The following is a 27,691-nucleotide window of genomic DNA, read 5'->3' on the forward strand; positions in this document are numbered from 1 at the left end:
GTCATCGTTTTTAAACAAAATTATGTATCCGTGCACAAAGTCAATGGTTAGATGAGTAGATAAGAGGCTACGAAATGATAACCAAAACATTTAAAATCAACATTTGACTAATATATATAGTAGAATGTATATAACACTCTGTATATCAACAAAAAAGGAGCAGAAAATTAAATGGAAAATGAGCAAAGTGAGCAGGCTGTTCAGGGAAGAGCCCCGCATAAATATGGGAAAAGAGGTTCATAAATCACTACTTATCAGAGAACTGAAAATAATGACAGTATAAACTACTAGTATGTGGTAACGAGATTGGTGAAAAAAGGGAAAATCATAGTATCAAATATTGGTGGAGATGTTCACTGAGTAAGAATATAAATTGTGATTGCCAGTTTGAGAAAAATCTTATAGAATTTAGTTAAATTAGGTGTCTGTTTCCCTATGTCCTAGCAATCATAGCTAAATAATTATTGCACAAATTTATAAATGACATGTAGAAGGGCATTCATCACAATGCTGTTAGTGGTGGTAAGAAGCCATTCATCCATCATTGATTGGAGGGATAGGTAAATAATATACACATACTAGTAATCAGGAAGCCTTAAGAAATGAACTAGACATAGTATTGAAATTAAAAAGTAATGTAGAGAAGGAAATCTATAGCTGGATGATCATGCATCCTGGTTTGTCTAAACACTCCCAATTTATACCTGTTGTCCCAGCATAACTATTAATAGCACTATCTTTCATTCTCAGTAGTTGAGACAATATATTATATGGTCATCCTATCTGTATCATAACACCATTTTGTGAATGTTAAATTACAAAAACATCAAAACAACACGACCTATTTTTTGCTAGATACAGATTTCAAGGTATTTATTGGAGGAGGGAAATATATTAGGAAGATAAAGATGATGAGGAAATAAAAGAATGACACTGCACCGTGCACCTGAGTATGATTAACTTTGCTCTCTGCTGTGAAGTCAAAAATATTAATACTTAACTATAGTTTAAAAAAATTAAACACTTACAGTACTTCTGGTACTAAAAATATCATAGTTTGGGCTGTTACTGTAATACCTGCAGAGGAAAATGTCAAATGTGAATATTAAAACTACGTCTCCTCCAAATAAAAGGGATTTTAATACATGGTCAAGAGCTCCCCTGGTGGCTCATCAGTAAAGAATTTGTCTGCCAATGCAGGAGACAAGCATTTGATCCCTGGACAGGGCAGATCCCCTGGAGAAGGAAATGGCAACTCACTACAGCATTCTTGCCTAGGAAATCCCATGGAAAGAGCAGCCAGGTGGGCTACAATCCGTGGGGTTGTAAAGAGTCAGACACAATTGAATGACTAAACAACAATATATGGTCAGAGCAAGCCTAACCCTTGTGGGCTGCCATGAGCTTTACATTTCTGCTCAAGCTCCTTCTTAGAAAGTGTAGTCAGAGCTAAAACTGGGGACATCAGTGACATCAATCCCCAACTCAAGGTGTGTTCAAGGTTACTTAGTATCTGAAGACACAATAGTGAGAAGTAAATACTTTTGCATCTTGTTTTTGTTTTAGAATAAAAACTGTTGTAGAATATTGGCTCTAACTCCTTCACATATAAACTCAGTTCAAATAGAATGAATACAGATTGAAAGAAAAAAACAACAACAGTATTTCTTATTTGAAACACTGAAGTAAAGAGCAAATTTTTGTGAGTTGTAGTGATTATCATTTCTATTACTCAGGGTACTTTAATTTCTGTCTATATGAAATATAGACAATAAAAATACAATATGAGTCACCTATATAATTGAAATTTTTCTGGTGGCCACACTAAAAAAGCAAGAAAAAACAAGTAAAATTGCTTCTAATAATATATTTTATTCAAAAGTAACCTCATTTGTACAGTGCCAACTCACTGGAAAATACCCTGAGGATGGAAAAGATTGAAGGCAAGAGGAGAAGGGGATGACAGAGGATGGACTGTTAGATGGCATCACTGGGTATTGAATGAGTTTGAGCAAACTCTAGGAGACTGTGAAGGACACGGAAGCCTGGCATGCTGCAGTCCATGGGGTCACAAAGAGTTGGACATGACTGAGCAACTGAACAACAACCAAGCAGGGCCCTATGGGGTCTTCCTGGAACAGATCTCTGTCCCCTATGTCCTCTGCTTTGCCTCATTTATTGAAAAGGTTTAGTCTCCCATGTCTCCTCTCCGTCTCAAAAGGCTGGCTTAAGAATTAATGAAAGAGAACTTCCAGTTCAAGATGGTGGAGTAGAAGGACATGCGATCATCTCCTTCTGCGAGAGAACCAAAATCACAACTACTTTTTGAACAACCATCAACAGGAGGATGCTGGAACCTACCAGAAACAAATATCCCATGTCCAAAGACAAAGAAGCCACAGCAAGATGGTAGGAGGGCCACAATCACAATAAAATCAAATCTCATACCTGCTGGGTGGTGACCCACAAACTGGAGAACAATAATACCAAAGAAGTTCTCTCATTGCTATGAACGTTTGGAACCCCATGTTAGGCTTCCCAGCCTGGGAACCCGACAAAGAGACTGGGAATCCTCAGGGAATCCGACCTTGAAGGCCAGTAGGATTTGATTACAAGACTTCCACAGGACTGGGGGGAACAAGAGTCTACAGGCTTGGAGGGCATAAAAAAAACCTTGCGTGCACCAAGATTGAAAGCAAGGAGCAGTTGACTCCACAGGAAACTAAACCAAAACTACCCGCTACTGTTGAAGGGTCTCCTGTGGAGTCATGGGTCAGCAAGGACTCACCACAGGGATGGGACTGGCAGCAGTTGTCTGGGAAGGTCCCCTTTGATGTAAACTCTCTTGGAGGTTGCCATTAACCCTGACCATAGAGCCCCTAAACCCCAGAGCTGAGTCATCTCAGGACAAAAAAATACCAGGGAGGGAGTGTAACCCCACCCATCGACAGATAACTGGATTAAAGCTTTACTGAGCCTGATACTGTGGACATTGTACAGAAGACAAGGATCAAGACCATCCCCATGGAAAAGAAATGCAAAAAGGCAAAATGGTTGTCTGAGGAGGCCTTACAAATAGCTGTGAAAAGAAGAGAAGTGAAAGGCAAAGGAGAAAAGGAATGATATTCCCATTTGAATGCAGAGTTCCAAAGAATAGCCAGGAGAGATAAGAAAGCCTTCCTCAGTGATCAATGCAAAGAAATAGAGGAAAACAACAGAATGCGAAAGACTGGAGATCTTTTCAAGAAAATTAGAGATACCAAAGGAACATTTCATGCAAAGATGGGTTCGATAAAGGACAGAAATGGTATGGACCTAACAGAAGCAGAAGATATTAAGAAGAGATGGCAAGAATACAAAGAAGAACTGTACAAAAAAGATCTTCATGACCCAGATAATCACAGTGGTGTGATCACTCACCTAGAGCCAGACATCCTGGAATGTGAAGTCAAGTGGGCCTTGGAAAGCATCACTACGAACAAAGCTAGTGAAGGTGATGGAATTCCAGTTGAGCTATTTCAAATCCTGATAGATGATGCTGTGAAAGTGCTGCACTCAATGTGCCAGCAAATTTGGAAAACGCAGCAGTGGCCACAGGACTGGAAAAGGTCAGTTTTCATTCCAATCCCAAAAAAGGCAATGCCAAAGAATGCTCAAACTACCGCACAATTGCACTCATCTCACAGGCTAGTAAAGTAATGCTCAAAATTCTCCAAGCCAGGCTTCAACAATACGTGAACCATGAACTTCCAGATGTTCAAGCTGGTTTTAGAAAAGGCAGAGGAACCAGAGTCAAATTGCCAACATCCGCTGGATCACCGAAAAAGCAAGAGAGTTCCAGAAAAACATCTATTTCTGCTTTATTGACTATGCCAAAGCCTTTGACTGTGTGGATCACAATAAACGGTGGAAAATTCTGAAAGAGACGGGAATACCAGACCACCTGACCTGCCTCTTGAGAAACCTGTATGCAGGTCAGGAAGCAACAGTTTGAACTGGACATGGAACAACAGACTGGTTCCAAATTGGAAAAGGAGTATGTCAAGGCTGTATATTGTCACCCTACTTATTTAACTTATATGCAGAGTACATCATGAGCAACGCTGGGCTGGAAGAAGCACAAGCTGGAATCAAGATTGCCAGGAGAAATATCAATAACCTCAGACATGCAGATGACACCACCCTTATGGCAGAAAGTGAAGAGGAACTAAAAAGCCTCTTGATGAAAGTGAAAGAGGAGAGTGAAAAAGTTGGCTTAAAGCTTAACATTCAGAAAACTAAGATCATGGCATCTGGTCCCATCACTTCATGGCAAATAGATGGGGAGACAGTGGAAACAGTGTCAAACTTTATTTTTTTGGGCTCCAAAATCAGTGCATATGGTGATTGCAGCCATGAAATTATAAGACGCTTACTCCTTGGAAGGAAAGTTATGACCAACCTAGATAGCATATTAAAAAGTAGAGACATTACTTTGCCAACAAAGGTCCGTCTGATTAAGGCTGTGGTTTTTCCACTGGTCATGTATGGATGTGAGAGTTAGACTGTGAAGAAAGCTAAGATCTGAACAATTGATGCTTTTGAACTATGGTGTTGGAGAAGACTCTTGAGAGTCCCTTGGACTGCAAGGAGATCCAACCAGTCCATCCTGAAGGAGATCACTCCTGGGTGTTCATTGGAAGGACTGATGCTGAAGCTGAAACTCCAGTACTTTGGCCACCTTGTGCGAAGAGTTGACTCACTGGAAAAGACCCTGATGCTGGCAGGGATTGGGGGCAGGAGGAGAAGGGGATGACAGAGGATGAGATGGTTGGATGGCATCACCGACTCGATGGACAAGAGTTTGAGTAAACTCTAGAGTTTGTGATGGATGGGAGGCCTGGCGTGCTGCAACTCATGGGGTTGCAAAGAGTCGGACATGACCGAGTGACTGAACTGAGCAAGGCCCTGCCCAAGAGAGCAAGACCCAGTTTTTCCCACCATTAGTCCCTCCCATCAGGAAGCTTATACAAGCCTCTTAGCCTCATCCATCAGAGGGCAGACAGAAGAGGCAACAAGAACCACAATTCCACAGGAGCTAAAACAAAACCACATTACAGAAAGTTAATCAGCATGAAACAGCAGAAAGTTACCTCCCAGATGAAGTGACAAGATAAAACCTAGAAAAAAGAACTAAGATGGAGATAGGTAACCTTCCAGAAAAATAGATCAGAATAATGATAGTGAATATGATTCAGAATCTGGGGAAAAGAATGGAGGCAAAGATTGAGAAGATGCAAGAAGTGTTACCAAAGACCTACAAGAACTAAAGAACAAAGAGAGATGAATAATACTCTAGAAGGAATCCATAGCAGAATAACTGAGGCAGAAGCACAGATAAATGACCTGGAGGACAGAATGGTGGCAATCACTGCCACAAAACAGAATATAGAAAAAAAGAATGAAAAGAAGACAGCCTGAGAGACCTCTGAAACAACATTAAACGCAGGAGCATTCACATTATAGTGGTCCCAGAAGGAGAAAAGAGAGAAAGGACCTGAGAAAATATTTGAAGAGGTAATAGCTAAAAACTTCCCTAATGCGGGAAAGGAAATAATTGACCAAATCCAGGAAGCACAGAGAGTAACACTGTAATCAAACTGACAAAGATTAAAGACAGAGATAAAATATTAAAAGCAACAAGGAAAAAATAACAAATAACATACAAGGGAACTGGCATCAGGCTATCAGCTGATTTCTCAACAGAAACTACAAGCCAGAGGGGAATGGCATGATATATTTAAAGTGATGAAAAGTAAGGAACTACAACCAAGAATACTCTACCCAGCAAGACTCTCCAGATTTGATGGAGAAATCAAAAGGTTTCCAGAAAAACAAAAGTTAAAAGACTTCAGCATCACCAAACCAGCTTTACAACAAATGCTAAAGGAACTTCTCTAGGCAGGAAACACAAGAGAAGGAAAAGACCTACTGAAAATAAAACCCAAAACAATAAAGAAAACAGTAACAGGATCACACATATCGATAATTACCTTAAATGTAAATGGATTAAATGCACCAACCAAAAGACATAGTCTGGCTGGGCAGGTGAAAACATGTGCATGTATGCACTTTCACTTACCATATTATTCTGCTTGCCCCCTCCAAATTGTGTGTAATTATTTTATATTGTCAGGTTAATCATGTTCCCATTATGGCTTGCAATTGTAATTATCTTTTATTTTTTGTCTGGCTATTGATTGTGAAAACTGATAAACATATTTTACTATTGTGATTATGTAACTATTACTCATTTAACAACATTGTATCATGATTGGTCAACAGAAAAATTATAGAATTCTATATCACCAAAACTATCATTTAATAGAAAAACCTGTAATCTCTGTTTAAAGTCCATATGCATATCAGAATTATCTTAGAATTTTTTGAAAACTATGAATGCCCAGGTGTTGCTTTTTTTTTTTTGCCAGTGCTCCAGATATGTTTCTATTGAGCAGCCATGTTTAAAAACAATGGGACTATATGAAGATCTTTTATCTAGTTTGTTTCACTTTTATTATTCCATATTCAGTGCTCCCATTTCATTTAGCTTATGTTTTCCAATTTCACCATCTATTCTTTTTTTAATGGATTTTTTTCTCAAGCCTTTATCGAGTGTAGTATAAAAGCTTTTGTATACATATATATAATATATATTAACATTTTAGAAAACTCATGAATTTTTGCCTAACTAAAAAATTTTTGACATATTGATTCCACTTGTTTAACTGAGTATAAACAGAATGCTAGATTTCTAATTTAAAAAAGCAGATATGCAACAAAGGTTTACTGTATAGCACAGGGAACTATAATCAATATCTTGTAATAACCTATAATGGAAAATAATTTCAAAAATAATATATGTGCATATATATAACTGAACCATGCACACACAGAAAAGAATTCTAGTGTGTTAAATTTAGTAATGTTTATCTTTTTGCCAGTTTTTCTAAATGTCCTATGGACATCTAATAACATATGAGATACAAAATTTTAAATATATTTGTGTATGATATGATTAATATAAGTTAAATAGAAATTTATTACATTTCAATTATTAATGCCACCATTCAAGATGCTCCTATTCTTATTTTTTCAGCACTTGATAAAATATTCTCAGAGAAATGCTAATATGTCTTACTATGATTATATTTTTTTTCTTTTCCTTTATATTTCTTCTGGTTTTTGCTTTATGTATCTTTGTTTCTTGGTTAAGGTGTCTAATGGTTTATGATGTCTGTCTTCTTTGTGAATTGTACCTTTTATCATTAAAAATATTCATTTTTGTTTCATTTAAAATAAATAAATTTTAAAAAATAAAAAGAATGAAAGACTATGAACATGTAGTAACAAAAAACAGCAGTTGGTCCTTGAGAGCAGGTAACAATTTAAATAACAGATCAGCCATATAGCAGTCACAGAATCTTCAGTTCGTCTCTGAAAGCCATAGATAAGAGTCTAATGCACATTACCGAGTTGTTTTGCAGATACTAAAACCCCAACCAGAAGCAGAAGTGAGCTGCATGCTGACCACTGGATGGAGCCAGAAGGGTGATTATTGAGATTCCAAAAATATCACCCTGTTACTTCACCATCAACCAATGAGAGAACTGTGTCCAAGCTAATCGTATATCCTGAGACCCGTCCCCTCAAACTGTCTTTTAAAAAAAACTCTTCCCCGAAATCCGCTGGGGAGCTCAGGTCTTTTGAGCATTAGCCACCCATACTCCTTGCACTTGAAATAAACCCTAACTTTCTTCATAAAAACCCAGTGTCAGCAAATTGACTTTACTGAGCTCCAGCAAGCAGACCCAAGTTTGCTAACAGTTGTGAAAAGTTTGGATAAATACCTCTTAGACCTAGGGGCAGGAAAAGATTCTTAAATAAAAACATCTACCCTGGATTTCTCAACTCCCCTTCCAAAAGGCTAACAATAAAATAAAAATCCATTAAGTTCAAGAAAGCTCCTCCTTTAAAAGCACACCTTATTAAGAACTAAAATTCAGGGAGTCTGACTACCACAAAACAAATAAACAAACAAACTTTTTTTGTCTTCTCTAACCCCTAATTTAAACTGAGCATTTCCTTCAATTATGAATGTACACCAGGAATTGAAAAACTGTTCTTTGGGCCAAATTCCATTTGCGTTTTGTAAATACTTTTATTTGTACACAGCCACACTATTTGTTTACCACTGTTTATTACTGTTGTCCCCTACTATGGCAGAGTAGCTAAAACAGATAGCATTGCTTGAAAAGCCTCAAATATTTAATATCTAATCCTTTACACTAAAGCTTGGTGATCTCTGGTGTACAACATAGCAAACATTATAAACTCCCTTCGCTCACAGGTGAACCTAAATAATATCAACTACCATAATTTATTGATACATGTGTTAAAAGTTTGAAATATATCATGGTTTTCATACCTCACACCACCATGAGATAGGTTTTATTATTTCATTTTGTAAAGAAGAATATTAATTTTTAGAGTTGTCAGAATGCTATGTTTTAATTTGTTCTCAGTACTTCAATGACTTTCCAACCACTTTTACTCTATTTGACTTCTCCATCTGTTCACTGAGATGCTATGGATCCCTTCGCTCTGAAACCTCTATAATAGTTTTATTGTTGGTATCCTTACATTTTAATGTTGCACTGTGCACTAAGTCGCTTCAGTCATGTCTGACTCTGTTCGACCCTGTGGACTTTACCACAGGCGCCACCTGAGTTAGGAGGTAATAAACAGAAGATTCACAAAATGTGATTTTTCCAGTTAACTATCTGTATTTTTGGTGGCTCAGACGATAAAAGCGTCTGCCTACAATGCGGGAGGCCCGGGTTCGATCCCTGGGTCGGGAAGATCCCCTGGAGAAGGAAATGGCAACCCACTCCAGTACTCTTGCCTGGAAAATCCCATGGACGGAGGGCCTCATGGCTCTCCCTGCAGTCCACGGGGTCGCAAAGAGTCGGACACGACTGAGCGACTTCACTTTCACTTTCATCTGTATTTTAACCTGTGATGAAAATGTAAAATATTTTGATACACTTTCGAATCCAGCAGCCACCTAATGCTGACCAAAAAACTTACATGGAGAATCCCTCAGAACTTTAAAATTTTCCTTCTTCATTATCAACCCACTTTCTGCGGGAATTACATATTCTTACTTTGTGCACATTTTTAAAGCACCCTCTCACAAATCATTCAACCAAACTGCCTAACATAAACCATCAACTACCTAGTGAAGCTTAGTGAAGCGCCCCCACTCTCATTCCTGGGGGAGACTTTCTGGTGCTCTCTGTGCTCTCTGGCAAAAGGGTTCAGAGCGGGATCCGCCATCCAGGAAACCGACACGGGAAAGTAACGCGAAACTACGATGGGAACTTGAGGAGACAGCTAAACCCTAATTTGTTGTTGTTTGTTGTTTAGTCGCTAAGTCGTGTCAGACTATTTGCGACCCCATGGACTATAACCCATCAGGCTCCTGTGTCCATGAGATTTCCCAGGCAAGAAGACTGAAGTGGTTGCCATTTGGTTGCCATTCCCTTCTCCAATGCGTGCCCTCGTTTCCCGCCCTCATTCCCAGAAAACAGTGAACGGGCGGCGGGGAGCCGGTGTTGGCGCCAGAACTGAGGAACGAGGCTGCGGTCCACTGGGGCGCCAGGCCCCGGGACGCCAGGCCCCGGGACGCTAAGGCGCAGGGATATGGCCCCGCCAGCCCAGCCCCAGGGACGCCCCCTCCCGCGACTGGCGTCTCTCTACCTCCATAGGGCCGAGCCGCAACAGCTCAGCCAGGACAGCAGCACCGCCATTCCTGAGGCGGACATGGCGCCAGCTCGCCACTACCCAACAGCCGCGCCAGGGGGTGGCTGGAGGTGCTCGCGGCCCGCGGGGGCGGGGCGGGGCGGGGCAGCCGCTCTTCGCCAGGCGCTGGCGTGTGCGCATGCGTGCAATCGCGCGCAGAGGCCGAGGCTCCCCAGTTAGTTACCGGAGGAGAAAATATAAATCAGATTTTAGGAAAAGCAACACTGTGCTTTTATGGAATGAAGTAGCATAACCACTTAGGAAAATGGGAATTGATTGGATGAAGGTGAAACTTTTAAGCTATCGTTTAGCCCAAATCTTCATTGTGACAGCATTTAATCACTGCAATAGCTGTTACATACCTAGAAGTACCCTCTCTGTTCCAGGAAGCAGGCACTCGATAAGTGATTTTAAAATTGAACAGAAATGAATAGTAACGTGTGCTTATTGAACATCTGCTTTATGCCCAACACTACCTCGTGCACTTGAGTACAAAGAAATAGGATAGCATTCTGATTTGCAAAGGGATTTGCAATCTTTGTAGTAAAGCCAAAATAAAAAACAAAGCTATCACATAGTATTATAATCTGTTTACTTGTACCCCAAATAATTTACATCCTTGAGGACGACAGTTGTATCTTTAGTCGTCTTTATTTTATCGTGCCCAGCATAATCCTGTTTTCTAGTAGGTTCTCAGTGTTTACTGACTTAATGAATCACTGAATAAAAGTTGTAAAATTTGTTCCAGGGACTATTAGAGAATGTGATTGTCTATGTACAAATGATTTGAGAGATACTACATTTTATGCGATTTTATTCCCAGTTTCTTGCGAATCAAATTTATATCAGAACTAGATGTCATAGTTAATATGTGTTGCAGTTGAAAGAGCATTTGATCAGCAGTAGGTATCGTCAAACACAAAAATAAAGCAGCTAATTATTTTATCAGCAAAATGGGTTTATTTGGGAATAGCAGAGAATTGCAATTTGGGACAGGCAAACTTTGGTGAATCAGAGACAAATTTGGAGAACAAAGGAGAAGGGACCTGCTTTTATTAGGTTTTAGGAGAAAATGCTTGAGTTGTTTTGAACAAATGTTCACTGGAGAAGAGCCAGGGTCAGATGTTATGCAGTTTCTCTTTGGGTGTAAGTGGTAGTGCTTTGCCTGTAGGTCAGGGAGTAGTCTTCCTTTTTCTTAAGAGCAAGAGATAAAATTGCTCTGTGAAAAATACCTTCCCTTATACCAGAAGAAAAGTAATATTCTTATCTTCCTTCTTGCTGCTGGTTATGCAGACTGCAACAAGTGGCAAGTGGGTGAGAGCTCCCTTTTCAAGACTTCCTGACTCCATTTAAGATGACATTTCCTTTATTTATTTTCATACACACCCCCATTTATTTTCACATCTCAACTCCAGCACTGTTGTAGACACATCAAAACTCAGAAGGAAAGGTCCATGGTTAACTCTAATTTGGAAGCAATCTAAGGAATCTGATAAGTCTGCATCCTTTCGATATATATATATACTATTTTCCCCACCACATAGCAATTAAATGACATGGAATTGCTGGGCAAGAGGAGTGAGGTGGGGGGGCAGCGCACAAAATAAGATGGAGTGGCTTTGTGGGAACAAGAATATCCTGTTCTTGCAGCAGCAAAGAATCAAGGTAAACAGAGAGACACCAGGACCATGCCTCAGCTCTCGTTCTTGAGCCAGGGCCAAGGCTGTACAGGCAGTACCTGCTTTCAAATGACTGATTACTTACAATTGGTGGTTACCTTACTATAGTTGCCCAAGTTGGGTGAGCTCACTTTCTGTTGAAAGCCCTATTGTTTTATCTTGAACTTTACCTCCCCTTTGACCGGGGCAACTTCTCCCTAAAACGGAACTCCCATAGCCACCCAACTCCTATTTCACATCTCATACCAGAGCTTGTTCAGGACAAAGTGGGAGGAAAAGATAACGTATAAACCTGTGGGAACTGATCACTCCCCCCTCACCTCCTTCCAGCCATAAGTCTCCAGCCCACATTTTATATCCTCACTAGTTCCCCCAGGTCACAGTTCCATCCTGGCCCCTAATCTGAAATAGATTGTCTGGGGTCACTAGGGACCCTGCACTAATTGTGACAGAGGATATATTCCTAGCATATCAAATGAGAATTGTTTGTCATAATCTTGTGTTTGGGGTTCATATAGTTTATGTCATAGGCTACAAACTACTCATGGATAACTTTGTTTCCATATGAAGCAAAATACATTTCAACAGACATGAAATGAGTTTTAGTGGACACTTCTGTCACTTAACCCTAAATTCTGACATTTAGACACATTTGGGAATCCTTGGTCATTGCATTGAAAGATTGGCACCACCGATGTTAACACCTTTATTTTCTTTTTTTTTTAATTTAATTTTATTTTTTTTAAATTATTTTTAATTTTAAAAATTTTTTTTTTATTAGTTGGAGGCTAATTACTTCACAACATTTCAGTGGGTTTTGTCATACATTGATATGAATCAACCATAGATTTACACGTATTCCCCATCCCGATCCCCCCTCCCACCTCCCTCTCCACCCGATTCCTCTGGGTCTTCCCAGTGCACCAGGCCCGAGCACTTGTCTCATGCATCCCACCTGGGCTGGTGATCTGTTTCACCCTAGATAATATACATGCTGTTCTTTCAAAACATCCCACCCTCACCTTCTCCCACAGAGTTCAAAAGTCTGTTCTGTATTTCTGTGTCTCTTTTTCTGTTTTGCATATAGGGTTATCGTTACCATCTTTTTAAATTCCATATATATGTGTTAGTATGCTGTAATGTTCTTTATCTTTCTGGCTTACTTCACTCTGTACAATGGGCTCCAGTTTCATCCATCTCATTAGAACTGATTCAAATGAATTCTTTTTAATGGCTGAGTAATATTCCATGGTGTATATGTACCACAGCTTCCTTATCCATTCATCTGCTGATGGGCATCTAGGTTGCTTCCATGTCCTGGCTATTATAAACAGTGCTGCGATGAACATTGGGGTGCACGTGTCTCTTTCAGATCTGGTTTCCTCAGTGTGTATGCCCAGAAGTGGGATTGCTGGGTCATATGGCAGTTCTATTTCCAGTTTTTTAAGAAATCTCCACACTGTTTTCCATAGTGGCTGTACTAGTTTGCATTCCCACCAACAGTGTAAGAGGGTTCCCTTTTCTCCACACCCTCTCCAGCATTTATTGCTTGTAGACTTTTGGATAGCAGCCATCCTGACTGGTGTGTAATGGTACCTCATTGTGGTTTTGACTTGCATTTCTCTAATAACACCTTTATTTTCTTACCCTCAGAGGACTTCGCCAAAATCATGGCCACATTGATGTACACTCTACATGACCTTCTACCATGTCTGTTTTCATGTCTTTGTGAAACAGCATTAGAAAAAAGTGCAATACCTAATTTCGAACCCACTATTCCTGCATCAGAAATATAATTCACTCTAATCTCTAACTCCATATTTAAAATTTTCATGAATACTTTTAATTAGTCTCCTTAAAATAGCATAACATCCAATGAAGTTTGAATTCCCTTAACAAGTGTTTATTGAACTATTAAAATGCAGTAGACATTAAGCCAGGCATAAAACATATAATAGTAAACAGAATATTCTTTGTCCCTACACTTACAGAATTTACCTTTCTTGGAGGTGAGCAAGCAGAATCAAGGGTTTAGTTTTTAAATGTATATAGGTTTAGTAGATAATAGACAAGAAATGTAATCTAATTTTGAAGGATCTAAGAATCTAATGTTTAGGAAGATGAGCTTTTTTTTAAATAGGATCATTCATTGGTAACATTTTTCTAAAACCCATTTTATTATAAAAACATATATTCAGGAAAGTGCACGAAAGATGTGTATGATGCTTAACAATTTGTTACATAATCTCTATGCAAATTTTTAAAAAACGGAACATTATCAGCATTGCATAAGCCCGCCTTATGCCAAAATTGTTACTCCCACTTTTGTCATGAATCAAGCATCCATATACGTGGGTCTATTTCTGAGCTATTTTGTTCTGTTAGTCTTTCATCTATCCATGTGACAAGCTGTGATATCTGTCTAATAGAAGAATTCTCCCCTCTTGTTTTTATCCATGATTTCTTTGGCTGTTCTTAGTCCTTTGCATTTTCATATAGTTTTTAGAATCAGTTTGTTTAATTTTTCAAAAAAAAAAAAAAAGTTGGGGTTTTATTGAGATTTTATTAAATTTATATCTCAATTTGGAGAAAAGTTGACATCTTTACAATATTAGCCAGTAGTAGGCAAACTTTTTTCCTAAAAGAGCAGATAACACATATTTCAGGCTTTGTCTCTTAGAGGAAAAACTGAGGCTATTATGTAGACACTTATATAGCCATTTTAAAAGGTGAGAACCATTCTTAGCTTGCAGACTCCTGACTCTCAATAAATCAGAAGCTGTTTTGAATGGATTTTGTCTGTGGACTGCAGTTTTATGGCCCAATAAATCTAATAAATTTATTTTCTTTTAATTTTTCTCAGTAATGTTGTATAAGGTTTTGGGTTGCAGTCTTACATATCTGTTAATTATTCTTTCCATTGAATTCTTAATTTTGGTTATTGGATTTTTAAAAAAATTCTAGAATTCACTTGTTTTTTCACATGTTCAGGTATCTGCTGAAATTTCCAAACTGTGTATATCTCCTTGAACAGAAAAGCGAGTTACTTTATAGTCTATGTCTGAAAACTTCAATGTCACCATCCTCTATGGGACTGTTCCCATTGTCTTTTTTTCTGTTTTTTTGTTGTTTCGTATGCTTGATTATATTTCATTGTATTCAAGATATTACAGTAACAAAATTGTTTGTAGAAACAATTTCAAGGTTAAGATGATATTTTCATCTAGAGAGGGTTTTTGATTGCTTCTGCCAAGGGTTTGAGGAAGCTCCCACTCAAGGATCAGTTCAGTTCAGTCACTCAGTCATGTCCCACACTTTGCAACCCCGTGGACTGCAGCACACCAGGCTTCCCTGTCCATCACCAACTCCTGGAGCTTACTCAAACTCCGTTGAGTCGGTGATGCCATCCAACCATCTCATCCTCTGTTGTCCCCTTCTCCTCCCACCTTCCAACTTTCTCAGCATCAGGGCCTTTTCAGATGAGTCAGTTCTTCGCATCAGGTGGCCAAAGTATTGGAGTTTCAGCTTCAGTATCAGTCCTTCCAATGAATATTCAGGACTGATTTCCTTTAGGATGGACTGGTTGAATCTCCTTGCGGTCCAAGGGACTCTCAAGAGTCTTCTCCAACACCACAGTTCAAAAGCATCAGTTAGCTCTCTTTATAGTCCAACTCTCACATCCATACATGACTACTGGAAAAACCATAGCTTTGACTAGATGGACCTTTGTAGGCAAAGTAATGTCTCTGCTTTTTAATGTGCTGTCTAGGTTGGTCATAGCTTTTTTCCCAAGGAGTAAGCGTCTTAATTTCATGGCTGCAGTCACCATTTGCAGTGATTGGGATAATTGGAAGCTGAGCTGCAATCCCCTAGGTAAGCCTTTCTCTTTCCTACTTCTGGTTCACCTCTATTCCTCGGGTATAGAGGGCTTCAAACCAAAGTGAGGGGCATTCACCAGGTCTACTCCCCTTAGACAGGCTCTGTCCCCTACTTCTGGAAGGCTGTCAAAATACCCATCAGCCTCTGAACTGCTTCCTTCAAGTATGATGAGTGCAGGAAACTCATCAAGTTTGATGAGTGCAGTGGCCCAAAACATTAAGTCCACCTCCTAGGGCCTCCATCTCCTCGGTGATCCTGATCTATTAATTCTTAAAAAAATATTCATGTGCTCTCTGATGTCTTTGGAGTTTTAAAATATTTTTCCACCCTTTCTAGTTGCCTTAAGTGGGAAGGTCAGCCCAATTTTCCTATCCATTATTACAAGAGCAGAAGTCCTCATTAGTTATATGTTAGAGTTACCTGAGTAGCCTCATTCATACACAGCATGGTAACAATATGTAAAACATCAGTACACCATTGTTCATCTTTGATTCCCTGTTAAAAAAAAGAATTTTGTAGAAACAGTCAGGCCTTGGAAAAATCAATTGCTGACCTCAATAGTAACTGCAGGCTTTTATACTTACAGCAGCAAGCATGGGTTACCTCTATCTACCTACAGCAAATAGCAGCTAACTGATTCACACATCTTTATTGAGAGGCTATTGTATGTGAGGGGAATGAAGAGATGACAGTCTCACTTTATAGCAGAACTAAGTGACTAATTAATTAGTTGACAAATCTCAAGATAAACCCCAAGTTTCAGGTTTCAACTCTCTTCTGCTTTTCCAGATTATATATTCTTCCCAGGGACTTGCAAGAATCTAATTTCCACTGCTTAAATGCCTTTATTTCTCTCATATAAAACTGAAAAAGCAGAATAACAACTTGGTGTTTTTGGCTACAAAAACATTTTGGATAATAATGTATAGTAATTTTCAAAAAAATAATATCATTACCAACAAGTATACAACTTTTCATTAGAAATAAAATAAATCCAATTAAACAGTGAGATGATATTTTTTGAATCAAAGTGGCAAAACATTCTTTTAGTCATAATAAATGCACAGTGTTAGGAAAGGTTCAGAGAAATGCTGTCTTATTTAATGCTCCAGAAATGCTGGGGGAGAATAAATTAGCACAGCAGTTTTTGAGGAATATGTGTCAATACAGCAAAGCCTTGAAAATGTGCATACCCTGCAACTCACTTTTAATGATGTAGCTTAGGAAATAATTAAGAGTGAGATGGCAACCCACTCCAGTATCCTTGCTTGGAAAATCTCATGGATGGAGGAAACTGGTAGGCAGTCCATGGGGTCCCAAAGAGTTGGACACAACTGAGCAACTTCACTTTAAACAGATTTAGCTCTAACATTGCATGTGATATCACATTGTTTATTAGAAACTGGAGACAATCTAACAGTGGATTGTTTAAATAAATTATAGTACAGAAATACAATGAAATACTGAAAAGAAATGGATATCTACAGACATGAAAAGTGTTAGTTGATCAGTCGTGTCCAACTCTTCGCCACCTCTGGACTGTAGCCTATCAGACTCCTCTGTCCATAGGATTCTTCAGCCAAGAATACTGGAGTGGGTTGCCATTCCCTTCTTCAGGGGATCTTCCTGACCCAGGGATCAAACCTGGGTCTCCTGCACTGCAGGCAGATTCTTTACCATCTGAGCCACCAGGGAAGTCCATCCATCTACAAACAAGGGAAGTCAGTATTTTGTTAAATGGAAAATGCAAGTTATAAGAGTGTGATCTTATATTTGTTTTAAAAGACCATACATGTTTATATACAGTACATATAGAAAAACATTGAGAAGGATATATATCACGTTGCCATTGGCGGTCTCTGGATGGTGGAAATGTGAGTGATTAAAAACATATCTTTACCCATTTTATATTTATACTCATTTAAATGGATATGTATTTACCTCCGTGTTTGTTTTTTTTTTTTACCTCCGTGTTTTTAAAAAAGGAAGGAAAAGTCAAATCCTAATTTTAAAAAATGCTTTGCCTAGGTTTTGGCTTGTGATATGAGAAACCATATGCCCCTAGAGGCATCTACTTGGTCTTGGTGCTTCTGACCTGGATAATTCTCTGTTTGTTTTCCTGCAAATACCATATTCAAGGACAACAGTTCTCTCATTTTCTACTAGAGATATTTGTGCCTGATTGGGGAAGGAAGTCACCTTGCCAGGGGAATTTTTGCAAAAGGCCCATATTTTAATTGGGGAGTCTTTAGTGTAAGTTCTTTGGAGAGGAAAGAGAAAGCAATCAGAAAACAGACGCAAGGAACGGACCGCAGATTGTAAGGTCTCTGTTTAGTCCTCCTTTCAGTTCTAGGTTTCTTGAATCTTAGACGTAGGGATGATGGAAGGATACCTGAAACCTGGTTATATAGATTCCCTCTAAGATGGTGAGTCACTTCCGAAAAGAAAAGACAGAACAACTGAAAATAATATTAAACATCAAACTGATGCTAACATCAAACTGTTAGAGCAACCCCACTGCTATAAAGAGAGGCATTTGACAGAAAGTTTGTACTCTGAATTGATACAGAGATTCCAACTGAACCAAAACTCAGAGAGGACCATTGTTGGTAGGCTCAGTAAATGATGACACTATCCATTAAAGGAGTCTTTCCTAAGAGCAAATGAAGAGTTACTTGTCTGGATAAGACAAACTTATATATATATAATATGGCAAACTCCTATCCCTTCTATATCCCACACCCTCTACTCTGATTACAAGAAATCCTGGGAAAGTGACAGGGCTGAATTTTCCTTGGGGTTGCTGCCAGATAGGGTTGAAAATTTGATTCTCAACTTATCAGATATGGCAGTAAGGAGCTAACCTAAAGAGAAACCATATCAAGATTTGAGGGCTTCAGTGGTGGCTTGGTGGTAAAGAATCCACCTGCCAATACAGAAGACACAGGTTTGATCCCTGGGCCAGAAAGATCCCACGTGCCATGTGGCAGCTAAGCCCATGTACCACAATGACTGAGGGTGCTCTAGAACCTGGGAGTTGCAACTATTGAAGCCCATTCCCCCCAGAGCCCACTCCACAATAAGGGAAGCCACCCCAGTGAGCAGCCCAAACACATCAACAAAGAGTAGCCCCCACTCGCCATAAGAGAAAGCCTGCTTGCAGCAACAAAGACCCAGTACAGCCAAAACTTTTTTTTAAAAATTAAGTTTTAAAAAAGGATTTGATGGGAAGAAAATCTTCACATGCTCATCTTCACGAAAAAAAGTTACAGTCAACCTGGAGTAGAGGCTCTTGAACATGATGTTAGGGGTGTGTCCAAGGTAATATGTTTCTGATTAGCAGTTAAATACTGAAGTTTGTTAATGCTTTACTTTTAAAAAGAATAAATTACTGTAGATAAAGTCAGTCATATGAAAGAGTCATTCTTAAACACTCAGATGCTTTCTTGAATGAGAGAGAAAGAGGTGGAGTTTCAATTATTAGCACATGAGCATCATTTTTTATATGCCACTGTGGCTAAAAGGTTGACTGCTGCAGTTCTAGAGTAAGAAACAAGGGAGCTCCCGGGTAAAAGAGAGTGCAGGCAGAATCCTGGGCAGGAGAATAGGTCCCCAAACTGAGGGGGTGGGAGGGAAATTGGGAAATGTTGTGATGCAAAGCAAACTAAGCAAGAGGCGTGCACTTGAGGCTTTAAAGAAGCACAATTAGCCCTCTGTGTTCAACCGGACATCTTGATACTCGTAATTTATAGTAACACAGAAAAGGCAGCAGCTGAAGAGTTATACCAGTTAAATGCCAGTTCTTGCAAGGAGCAGCTTTTACAAATGAGTGTGGAGCTGATTCTCTTCTCCTTGGTTAGTCATGGAAAACCCATTCCAGGGATACATAGAAACTGTTCTTGTCATCGAGGCAATGGCAGCCAATCGGTCCAATTTCACAGCCTACACAGACCAGGAACCTGTTGCCCACAACCTTAGTGAATCCCGTGTTCTGAAAGATGAACATGTCATCAACCAGCCAATGTTCCTGGGGAGGTCACCATCAGGACTGCTGCCATCAGCTGGAGCTGACTTCTTTCTCATGGAAGGCAGAAAAAGCTGCAGTGAAGAGAATATCAAGAATACAAAAACTGAACTGGCCCAGTCATATCATCATCCTCATTCTACTTACACTTTCCACTGTTCCCTAGCAGTTTCTTGGAATAAGAATAAATCAAGGAACCCTATCATTAAATTAAAGACTAGGATGCTGAGAGGCTCCTGTGTTGCCTCTGGTCCATGCCCTGATTCTTAAGAGACATGAAAGAGGAGCTTTGACTGCTTGCTCTGGTAATGTGGGCTTCATAGTTATCCTTAATGCAGTCCATAAGGCCCTAACTGCTCCTAATCTCCCCCTGGCTCATTCTGCCCCAGCCACACTGGCCTTCTTGGCTTCTTCAAGCAAGATAAATCTGCTCGGCCCTCAGTTCTTGGTGACGTCAGCTCCTTCATGATATTCAGCACAAATGTAACCTCCTCAGGAGGGTTTCCCCAACAAACAATCTTTCCACATTGCCCATTGTATTTTTATTTTTTAAAATGGTGTTACTGAGGCATAATGGATACATATGCTGCACATACTTACAGTGTACAATTTTATATATTTTGTTCTGGCATGTATGTATACCAATAAAGCATTACTATAATCAATATTATAAGCATATTCTTCATCCTGTGAGTTTCCTTATGATACTCCCTTATTTTACTTAATATTCTTGGAAATGATCTTCTTGTTTATTGGCTTAGTTCTTTACCATTTTCCTCCACTAAAAAGTAAGGCCCTGGAAACAGGGAACTTACCTTTCCTGTTCATTACTATATTCCCAGTGCCTGGAACAGCAACTGACACAAAACGAGAACTCAAATATTTGTTAAAAGAATAAATACAAGATATCTGGCTTTGCTCCATTCCATCACTGTTGTGAATATGCTGGGTTTGCCTTATAAAAGGAACATTAAAAAGGAAAATGTTGTTCTAGAATTTGGAATGTCATCCTAGGATCCTTGGACCCACTAATCACACACACATATCACACACACACACACACACACACACACACATACATACAATACCTTAAGTTTCTTCCACACGGTTGGCTCATACACATTTAGCTGCCCCCAGAATACTACAATACAATGCCAGCAAGTTTTGGTATCACTCTGCTCCTCATCACTGGGGCTGCTGCCAGTATACTTGCTATTTCCCACTTCATGATGCACTGCTAATGCATCCTCAAACTCTAATAAAATAGGACGGCCTCAATGTGCTAGTCTGACGTCTGCAGTCAGAATAAAAGTAATTTTTTTTAATTTAAAAAAATTAGATTGACATTAGTCCAAAAAAGGTAAATGCTTCAGTCAGGATGAGTAAGCCTCTCCCCAGTGTTAGCAGGCATATCCATGAGAACTGCTGTGCACGCGTGTTGCTTCAGTCGTGTCCAACTCTGTGTGACCCATGGACTGTAACCCTTCAGGCTCCTCTGCCCATGGGATTCTCCAGGCAGGAATACTGGAGTGGGCTGCTATGCCCTCCTCCAGGGGATCTTCCCGGAACATGGATCAAACCAGCCTCTCTTCTGTCTCCTCCACTGGCCTGCCAATGGCAGGTTCTTTACCACTAGCGCCACCAACTGCTAGCGTGTATTAAATTCCTTGGAGTTTGCACTTCTGAACTCCTGGCCATACTGTAGTCTATAGGGTGTCCCTGACAGAGGCGGGCATTGCTGACAGGGAGGGAGCACTAATCGAGAACAAATCCACTCCCCATCCTCGCAACACTTGGCTTAATAAAACATATATCTGAACACTATCCTTTGCTGTGTCCCCTGAAATGTCATCTGAGGACATAAAAAAATATGATAGTCTCTCTTTCTGTTATATTGTCATTTTAGTCACTTTTTTTTTTGATGTTTAAACGAGTACCCTAATTGAAAATGGGAGTAGGCAGAGGCAAAAAGAAATAAAAATCAAAACTCAGGAACCAGGAAACCTGAATTTCAGTATAAACTGTAACTTTCCGTGGACATGTTTCCCTAAAAATATTTCTGGCCTATCCCCTGTATGGTAGGTGTGAAGTCATATCTAAACTAAATGTAAGCAGAGTAAAATATAAGGATAAAAACTCAAAAATTACTTAAGCATTTGCCCTCCAGCAGCATCCAACAAAGGAACACCAGCTTCCCTTCCCATGTACAGTGCAAAATAACCATTTTTGCAGTCTCACCTGACTAGTGATTTTATTTTCTTGGGCTCCAGAATCACTGCAGATGGTGACTGCAGCCATGAAATTAAAAGACACTTGCTCCTTGGAAGAAAAGCTATGACCAACCTAGATAGCACATTAAAAAGCAGATATATTACTTTGCCAACAAAAGTCCGTCTAGTCAAAGCTATGGTTTTTACAGTAGTCATGTATGGATGTGAGAGTTGGACTAAAGAAGCTAACCACCGAAAAATGGATGCTTTTGAACTGTGATGTTGGAGAAGACTCTTGAGAGTCCCTTGGACTGCAAGGAGATCCAACCAGTCCATCCTGAAGGAAATCAGTCCTGAATATTCGTTGGAAGGACTGATGCTGAAGCTGAAACTCCAATACTTTGGCCACCTGATGTGAAGAACTGACTCATTTGAAAAGCCCCTGATGCTGGGAAAGACTGAAGGTGGGACGAGAAAGGGATGACAGAGGATGAGATGGTTGGATGTACGTGAGTTTGAGCAAGCTCTGGGAGTTGGTGATGGACAGGGAAGCCTAGTGTGCTGCAGTTCATGGGGTTAGACACGACTGAGCGACTGAACTGAGTGACTGTCTGACTATTATTAACCATTTATTCAAAGGGTTCCCTCTATTCCTCAACGTTTCTGTTTTTGTTGAAAACCTGTAAATTAGACCCACAGACTTTATATCCCCGTGTATGGATCTTGTGTACGTGCCTGTGTCTGGTCTTAACTTACTCATTGCAGTACCAAGGACATTTGTTAGGGTCAGGTTACGGGATGTAACATTTGGAATACAATGAGGCCTTCTAGATTGGGGTGGAAATCAAGAAATTAATGTTTAATATAAGGCAGTTAATTCATTTGGTTGGGAGCCAGAAGTGCCAGTTAGAGCCCTGTCCAGGTGGGTTATCTTGGTTTTTAGGACCCCAGCCTAACCCTGAAATAGCTCCTCAGAGCTGTGTAAAAAATCACAACACAGTGACATGCTATGGATGTCTTAGTAGAAACCCTTTTGGTTTTCCAAGAACAGTTAACAGTACCCTTTTAAAAAGAAAATATTTTTCTCTTTGTAAAAATACATTATAATCATAGAAAAATTTACAAGCATGCTATATTATAGATGAGAATAAAAACTATTACAAGAGAGAGAAAACTTCTGGTAACCTATTCATAATTCCCTCCTGCCACTGCCCGTAAGTACCTGTGGTGGTTTTAAAATGTCCACAAATTCTTTGACAGTCCTTCCACCAAGAGGTAGAGTCCATGCCTTTCCCCTTGAGCCCAGGCAGCCACTATGACTCCCTTGATAAAACATAATGTGGTGGGAGTGACAGGCCAAGTCAGAAAAGGTCAGGCCATTCTTGCTAGTTTCTCTTGAAACACTTTCTCTGGGAACCCTGAGCTACTATATAAGAACTCTGGCTACTCTCAGGCTACCATGCAGAGACTGTGTTAAAATCTTCCCAGTCCACAGGCAGACAAGTAAGTGAAAAAGCATTTGAGATGACTCTGTCTGGGGCTTGGAGATGGGAGTAAGGGAAAGAGATGAGCCCAGGCACAGATTTAACAAAGATTCTTCTGGATCTTTTAAAAAACACAAAGAAAAGGGAGAGGAGTTTATAATTCCAGAAAAACTGGCTAAGAAAGAAAACAAAAAAAGAAAGAAAAAAAATTTTTTTAAGTTAAAAAAAAGAAAAAGAACAGAAGAGCAGGCTAGACGTACTTGCCAAATATATACAGGTCCAGATCCATGAGGCACCAGGCAGATTTTCGTAATCTCCTTCCCTTCCTTAACTCCACCTCTAACCCAAGCCCTTTGAGTCCTAGAGGAGCCAGGAGGTTAAGAGTCTGCCAGGAACAGCTTTAAAGTCAACAGTTATTACTAGGGAGACCTGTGCTGCTTGAAATGGAAGGAAGGAGAGGCAATAAGAAAGACATATGCCAATGTTAGAGCTTTGAAGGAATTAAGACAACCCAATAAAGTAGGTTGAGGGCCTTGTATTCTTCGCACTCTAAGGATTGAGTAACAGTGAGGGAAAACCAAGTAGGAGACCTGTCAGACCTCTACACTCGGAATTGCAATGATAGAGGAAAATGGGAAACCAGAGAAAGAGACCCATCACCAGGAGACTGACAGTCACATAGGCCCATAACCTCTATTAAATGCATGCAGCACCATGGTAGGGGTCAAAGCCATGGGCCCAGGCACCACACTAATGGGCTCTAGGACACCATTCTCTCAGCAAACCCCTCCTTGGGGTCAATCAAGCAGGGCTCACAGATGTTGGGGATCAGTTCCTAGATTAATGCTAATAACTAGTTCCTTGAACTCAAAGCAAGGCCATGAGTAACATTTCCAGGCAGCCCCTGGAAAGGCTCACTGGAGCCTAAAAAAAGCTCACAAGGCTCACTGGAGCCTAAAAAAAAGCAGGCGCACATTTCTGAGTTATATATGCTAGAGTTGAATATCTGAAAATCAAAGCAGGTAAAACCAGGTCAAGAGAATGAGTCTTATTTCTCTGGTGAGGGCTGGGCTGGATTCTGCTCAGGCTTGCCAGAGGCAGAGCCTGGCCCCATGAGATTCCCTCCTCTTTGAGAGCACAAGTATGCCCTACCTGGCTGAGGGCTTTTCATATACATTAAAGAGAAGTCTCCTTGAATCTGAGCTGAGCTGGAAAGGGCCATCCAGTTTAGCCCTTAGCTACTGCTATGCACTTTGACTAATGCACTGACTCTAAAACTATACATGGTTAGACCCTGGAAGAATAGTTCTTTTCTTATTAGAGACCCCTTTAAGAGTAGAATTTATCGATCTTCTTGTCTAACAGGCTCTTTGGCACTTCAAAAATTATTTCAGATGTTCCAGACAAGTTGAGATCTATTAAGTTAAAGACAGCCTCTAAGGCTGTTGTTTGCCTGATTCTCCCATCCCTAGTGCCTGAAGTTCTACAGGAATCTCACCTCTCAGTGGGTACACAAAAAGCATGCTAATCCCTCCCTTTCCCCCCAACTTGCTTTGAAACACATGGGACACCAGCCCACAAACCAGATGATGCACCTGGTCTTCAGAGTGGCAATGGCGGCATTCACATGCTTGGGTACCACATCTCCATGGTAGAACAGGCCATTGTTTGCCATGGTGAGTGTCACACTTGACCCATCTGATTGGGGGCTTTGGAGCAGACATTGCTAACCCCTGACACCAAGAGCCGCTCATGATGGTCTTTCTCAGCTGAGAAAACATGTGAGTGGGTCACCAAGGGGAAGTGGATGTGGGGGTAGGCACCAGATTGGTCATGGACTCTGTGAGGTTCACATTGAGGGCACTATCCAAATGCAAGGAGGCAATCGAAGAACAATCTGGCTTATGAGCCAGTTGAGGTGGATGCAGGTTGAGCACTTGATGTCCTGGTTACAGTGACAGATACCATAGATAGCTTCATTATCTACATGAAGACACAGTCCAAGTGCTTCAGGGTGGAATGGTGGTCAGGATGGAGCTACCAACTGCTTTGGACACTTGAGAGGCTGGGTAAATAGCAAACTCCAACATGGATTTCTTGTCATAGCAACAGAAAGCCAATCCATCAGCAGGATACCGAGCCAGTGTTCTCCTCAAAGCTATAGAAGATCAGGAAATAACACTATTAAGGATGCAGATGGCATTATCATCTCTCCCCAGCCCTCTTCTCTTGACAGAATGATTTCCTGTCTCCAAAACTATTGTGACCTAACTACAACTGTATTCACTTCTGTACTTAAACACAAAACTTTCAAGCATAATTTATACTTAAGTATATACATATTATTGTATATACAATTAATGATTTGACAAATGTATATACCTATAGAACCATCAAACCAATCAAAATATAGAAATTCTCCCCCCCAAAAAATATACAGAAATTTCCATCACTCCAGAAAGTTCTCTCATGCTCTACTGCTTCACCTCTAGAGATATGAGAAGAGAATACTTAGAAGGGGCTTGGAGTTCTGGGGAGACAGATGACCTTGAAGGGCAGTACTATGTGTATGAAGTGGAGAGGGGAGATGAGGGTCAGGTGGACACAGGATTTGTAGTCAGAGAGCTGAGCCCTCTCAGCTTTGTGTCTTTGCCACCTAGTTGCAGGAAAATGGGATTGAGGTTGGTGGTGCTGAAGTCCATGGGGTCACAAAGAGTTGGACACGACCGAGCAACTGAACAACAACAACAAATATATAATAAATTTTTTAAAAGCTAAAGATAAAAGAATTAGGCTTTATATAAATTGATAACTAAAAAAATTCTCCTTTTAAGAAGGCTCTAAGCTTAGTGAGTACTTCGTTTTACTTTCACACAGAATCGCATTCTTCAGATCTCCAGCAAATCCTCTGTCTCTGAGCAGCAGAAAGCATATCTGGACAGTCCCTCTAGTCTAGAAGGCCAGTGACAATGTACTGGCTCCTAGCTGGCCTCAGTCCTGGTATTCTCGGCCTCAGGCAAGGGTTAGGGTAAGCTGGAAGAGTAGCTAAAGCTAAACAGGAGCCTCTCCCAGCTGGAAAGCCCTGCTTAGGAGTCTAAGAACAACAAGCCAAACTGCTGAGGCAGCTTCCTTCCATCTGCTGGGGCTAGAGATGAATAAAAGACCAAAATAGGTTTGGATCAGACGGTCAGGCTTGGCAAAGCAAGGAGCCAGCAAGGTGGGAAGCCCTAGCCCACAGACTCAAGGCAGAACATGTTTCTCAGGCTTCTAACCCTGGATCCACACTCAGGACATGCAGCTCCCCGCAGAGGAAGCCGAGTGGCCAGATAGGCCAGAGAAACCAGCGCCAGCCACAGGCCTTTGGGTCCCCTTTCTTCCACACAAGTCCATACTCCAGGCCAGAGAAGAGGTTGTGTGTGTGTTAGTCATGCAGTTGTGTCTGAGTCTTTGTGACCCCATGAACTGTAGCCCGCCAAGCTACTCTGTGCATGGACTCCTCCAGGATATACTCCAAGAATACTGTTAAGAATGCATTGAAAAAAAAAAAGAAGAATGAATTGATCTGCAGGTGCCAAGGGCACATGGTCTGCTCACCAGTTCTTGGATCCAGTCCAGCGCGGGATAGGGATCTCCTTCCACAGTGTAGTGGCCTCTGGCAGAATGGCTGACAGCATCTTCCTTGTCAGATATCAGCTGCTCAGGAAGAGCCGTGGATACCTGCCAGTTTTTGCCCTGCCCCGCGGGGAGGAAAGGTCTCCTCTCCTGTGGGGACATGGGCACTAGGACCCTTTCTGCTGAGTTCCCCCAGGTAGAACTGGAGAGCGGGGCGTGAGAGGCACATGGCACTCCCGAGAACCACTTCTAAAGCCCGGTCTTAACCTGAGCGGTGAGGCATGCTGGGTGGCCCTAGTGGTAAAGAACCCACCTGCCAATTCAGGAGATGTAAGATGCAGGTTCAGTCCCTCGGTAGGAAAGATCTCCTGGAGGAAGGCATGGCTACCCACTCCATTATCCTTGCCTGGAAAATCCCATGGACAGAGGAGTCTGGTGGGCTGCAGTCCATAGGGTCTCACAGAGTCAGATATGACTGAAGCGATTTAGCATGCACACATCTGAACTGTGAGGAGGACAATTAGGGGATCCCTTTTCCTGTCCCGTCCCATCATGGCCACTTCATTCTGCTTAGTGAGGAATCAGGGATGTGTTTAGGGGAATCTCCTTTGACTTTTGATTCAGATAAGAACACAGACTAATGCAGAAACCCCATCCACAGTTTAATATCTGCAACAATGTCTTTAGGAAGATGGGGGAGGGGCAATGTTTTCAAGAACAAGAAATAGGAAATCCAGATGCAGAGACTCCCTGGGAGCCGACAACAGCCAAGTTCACACAGGTCCGCATCCTATTAAGGAACCCATTTCAGTTAAACTTAGGGCTTTCCTGATATCTCAGTTGGTAAAGAATTCACCTGCAATGCAGGAGATCCCGGTTCGATTCCTGGGTCGGGAAGATCTGCTGAAGAAGGGATAGGCTATCCACTCCAATACTCTTGGGCTTCCCCTGTGGTTCAGC

General features: G+C 40.7%; 1 protein-coding gene across 1 annotated transcript in view; it reads right to left on the reverse strand.

Moving 5' to 3' along the window:
* CATSPERE (catsper channel auxiliary subunit epsilon) overlaps nt 1-9,863 on the reverse strand; it is a 145,878-nt gene extending 136,015 nt beyond the window's left edge. The window contains exons 1-2 of the mRNA XM_061161208.1: nt 9,802-9,863; nt 1,029-1,077 (exon numbers count right to left, since the gene is read on the reverse strand). Coding sequence (XP_061017191.1) covers nt 1,029-1,077; nt 9,802-9,851 — 99 coding nt within the window. The 5' untranslated portion in view covers nt 9,852-9,863. The remainder of the gene's footprint in view (nt 1-1,028; nt 1,078-9,801) is intronic.
* Nucleotides 9,864-27,691: the final 17,828 nt, after the last annotated feature.

Source organism: Dama dama, chromosome 14, assembly GCF_033118175.1.
Source record: "Dama dama isolate Ldn47 chromosome 14, ASM3311817v1, whole genome shotgun sequence".
Taxonomy (NCBI): Eukaryota; Metazoa; Chordata; class Mammalia; order Artiodactyla; family Cervidae; genus Dama; species Dama dama.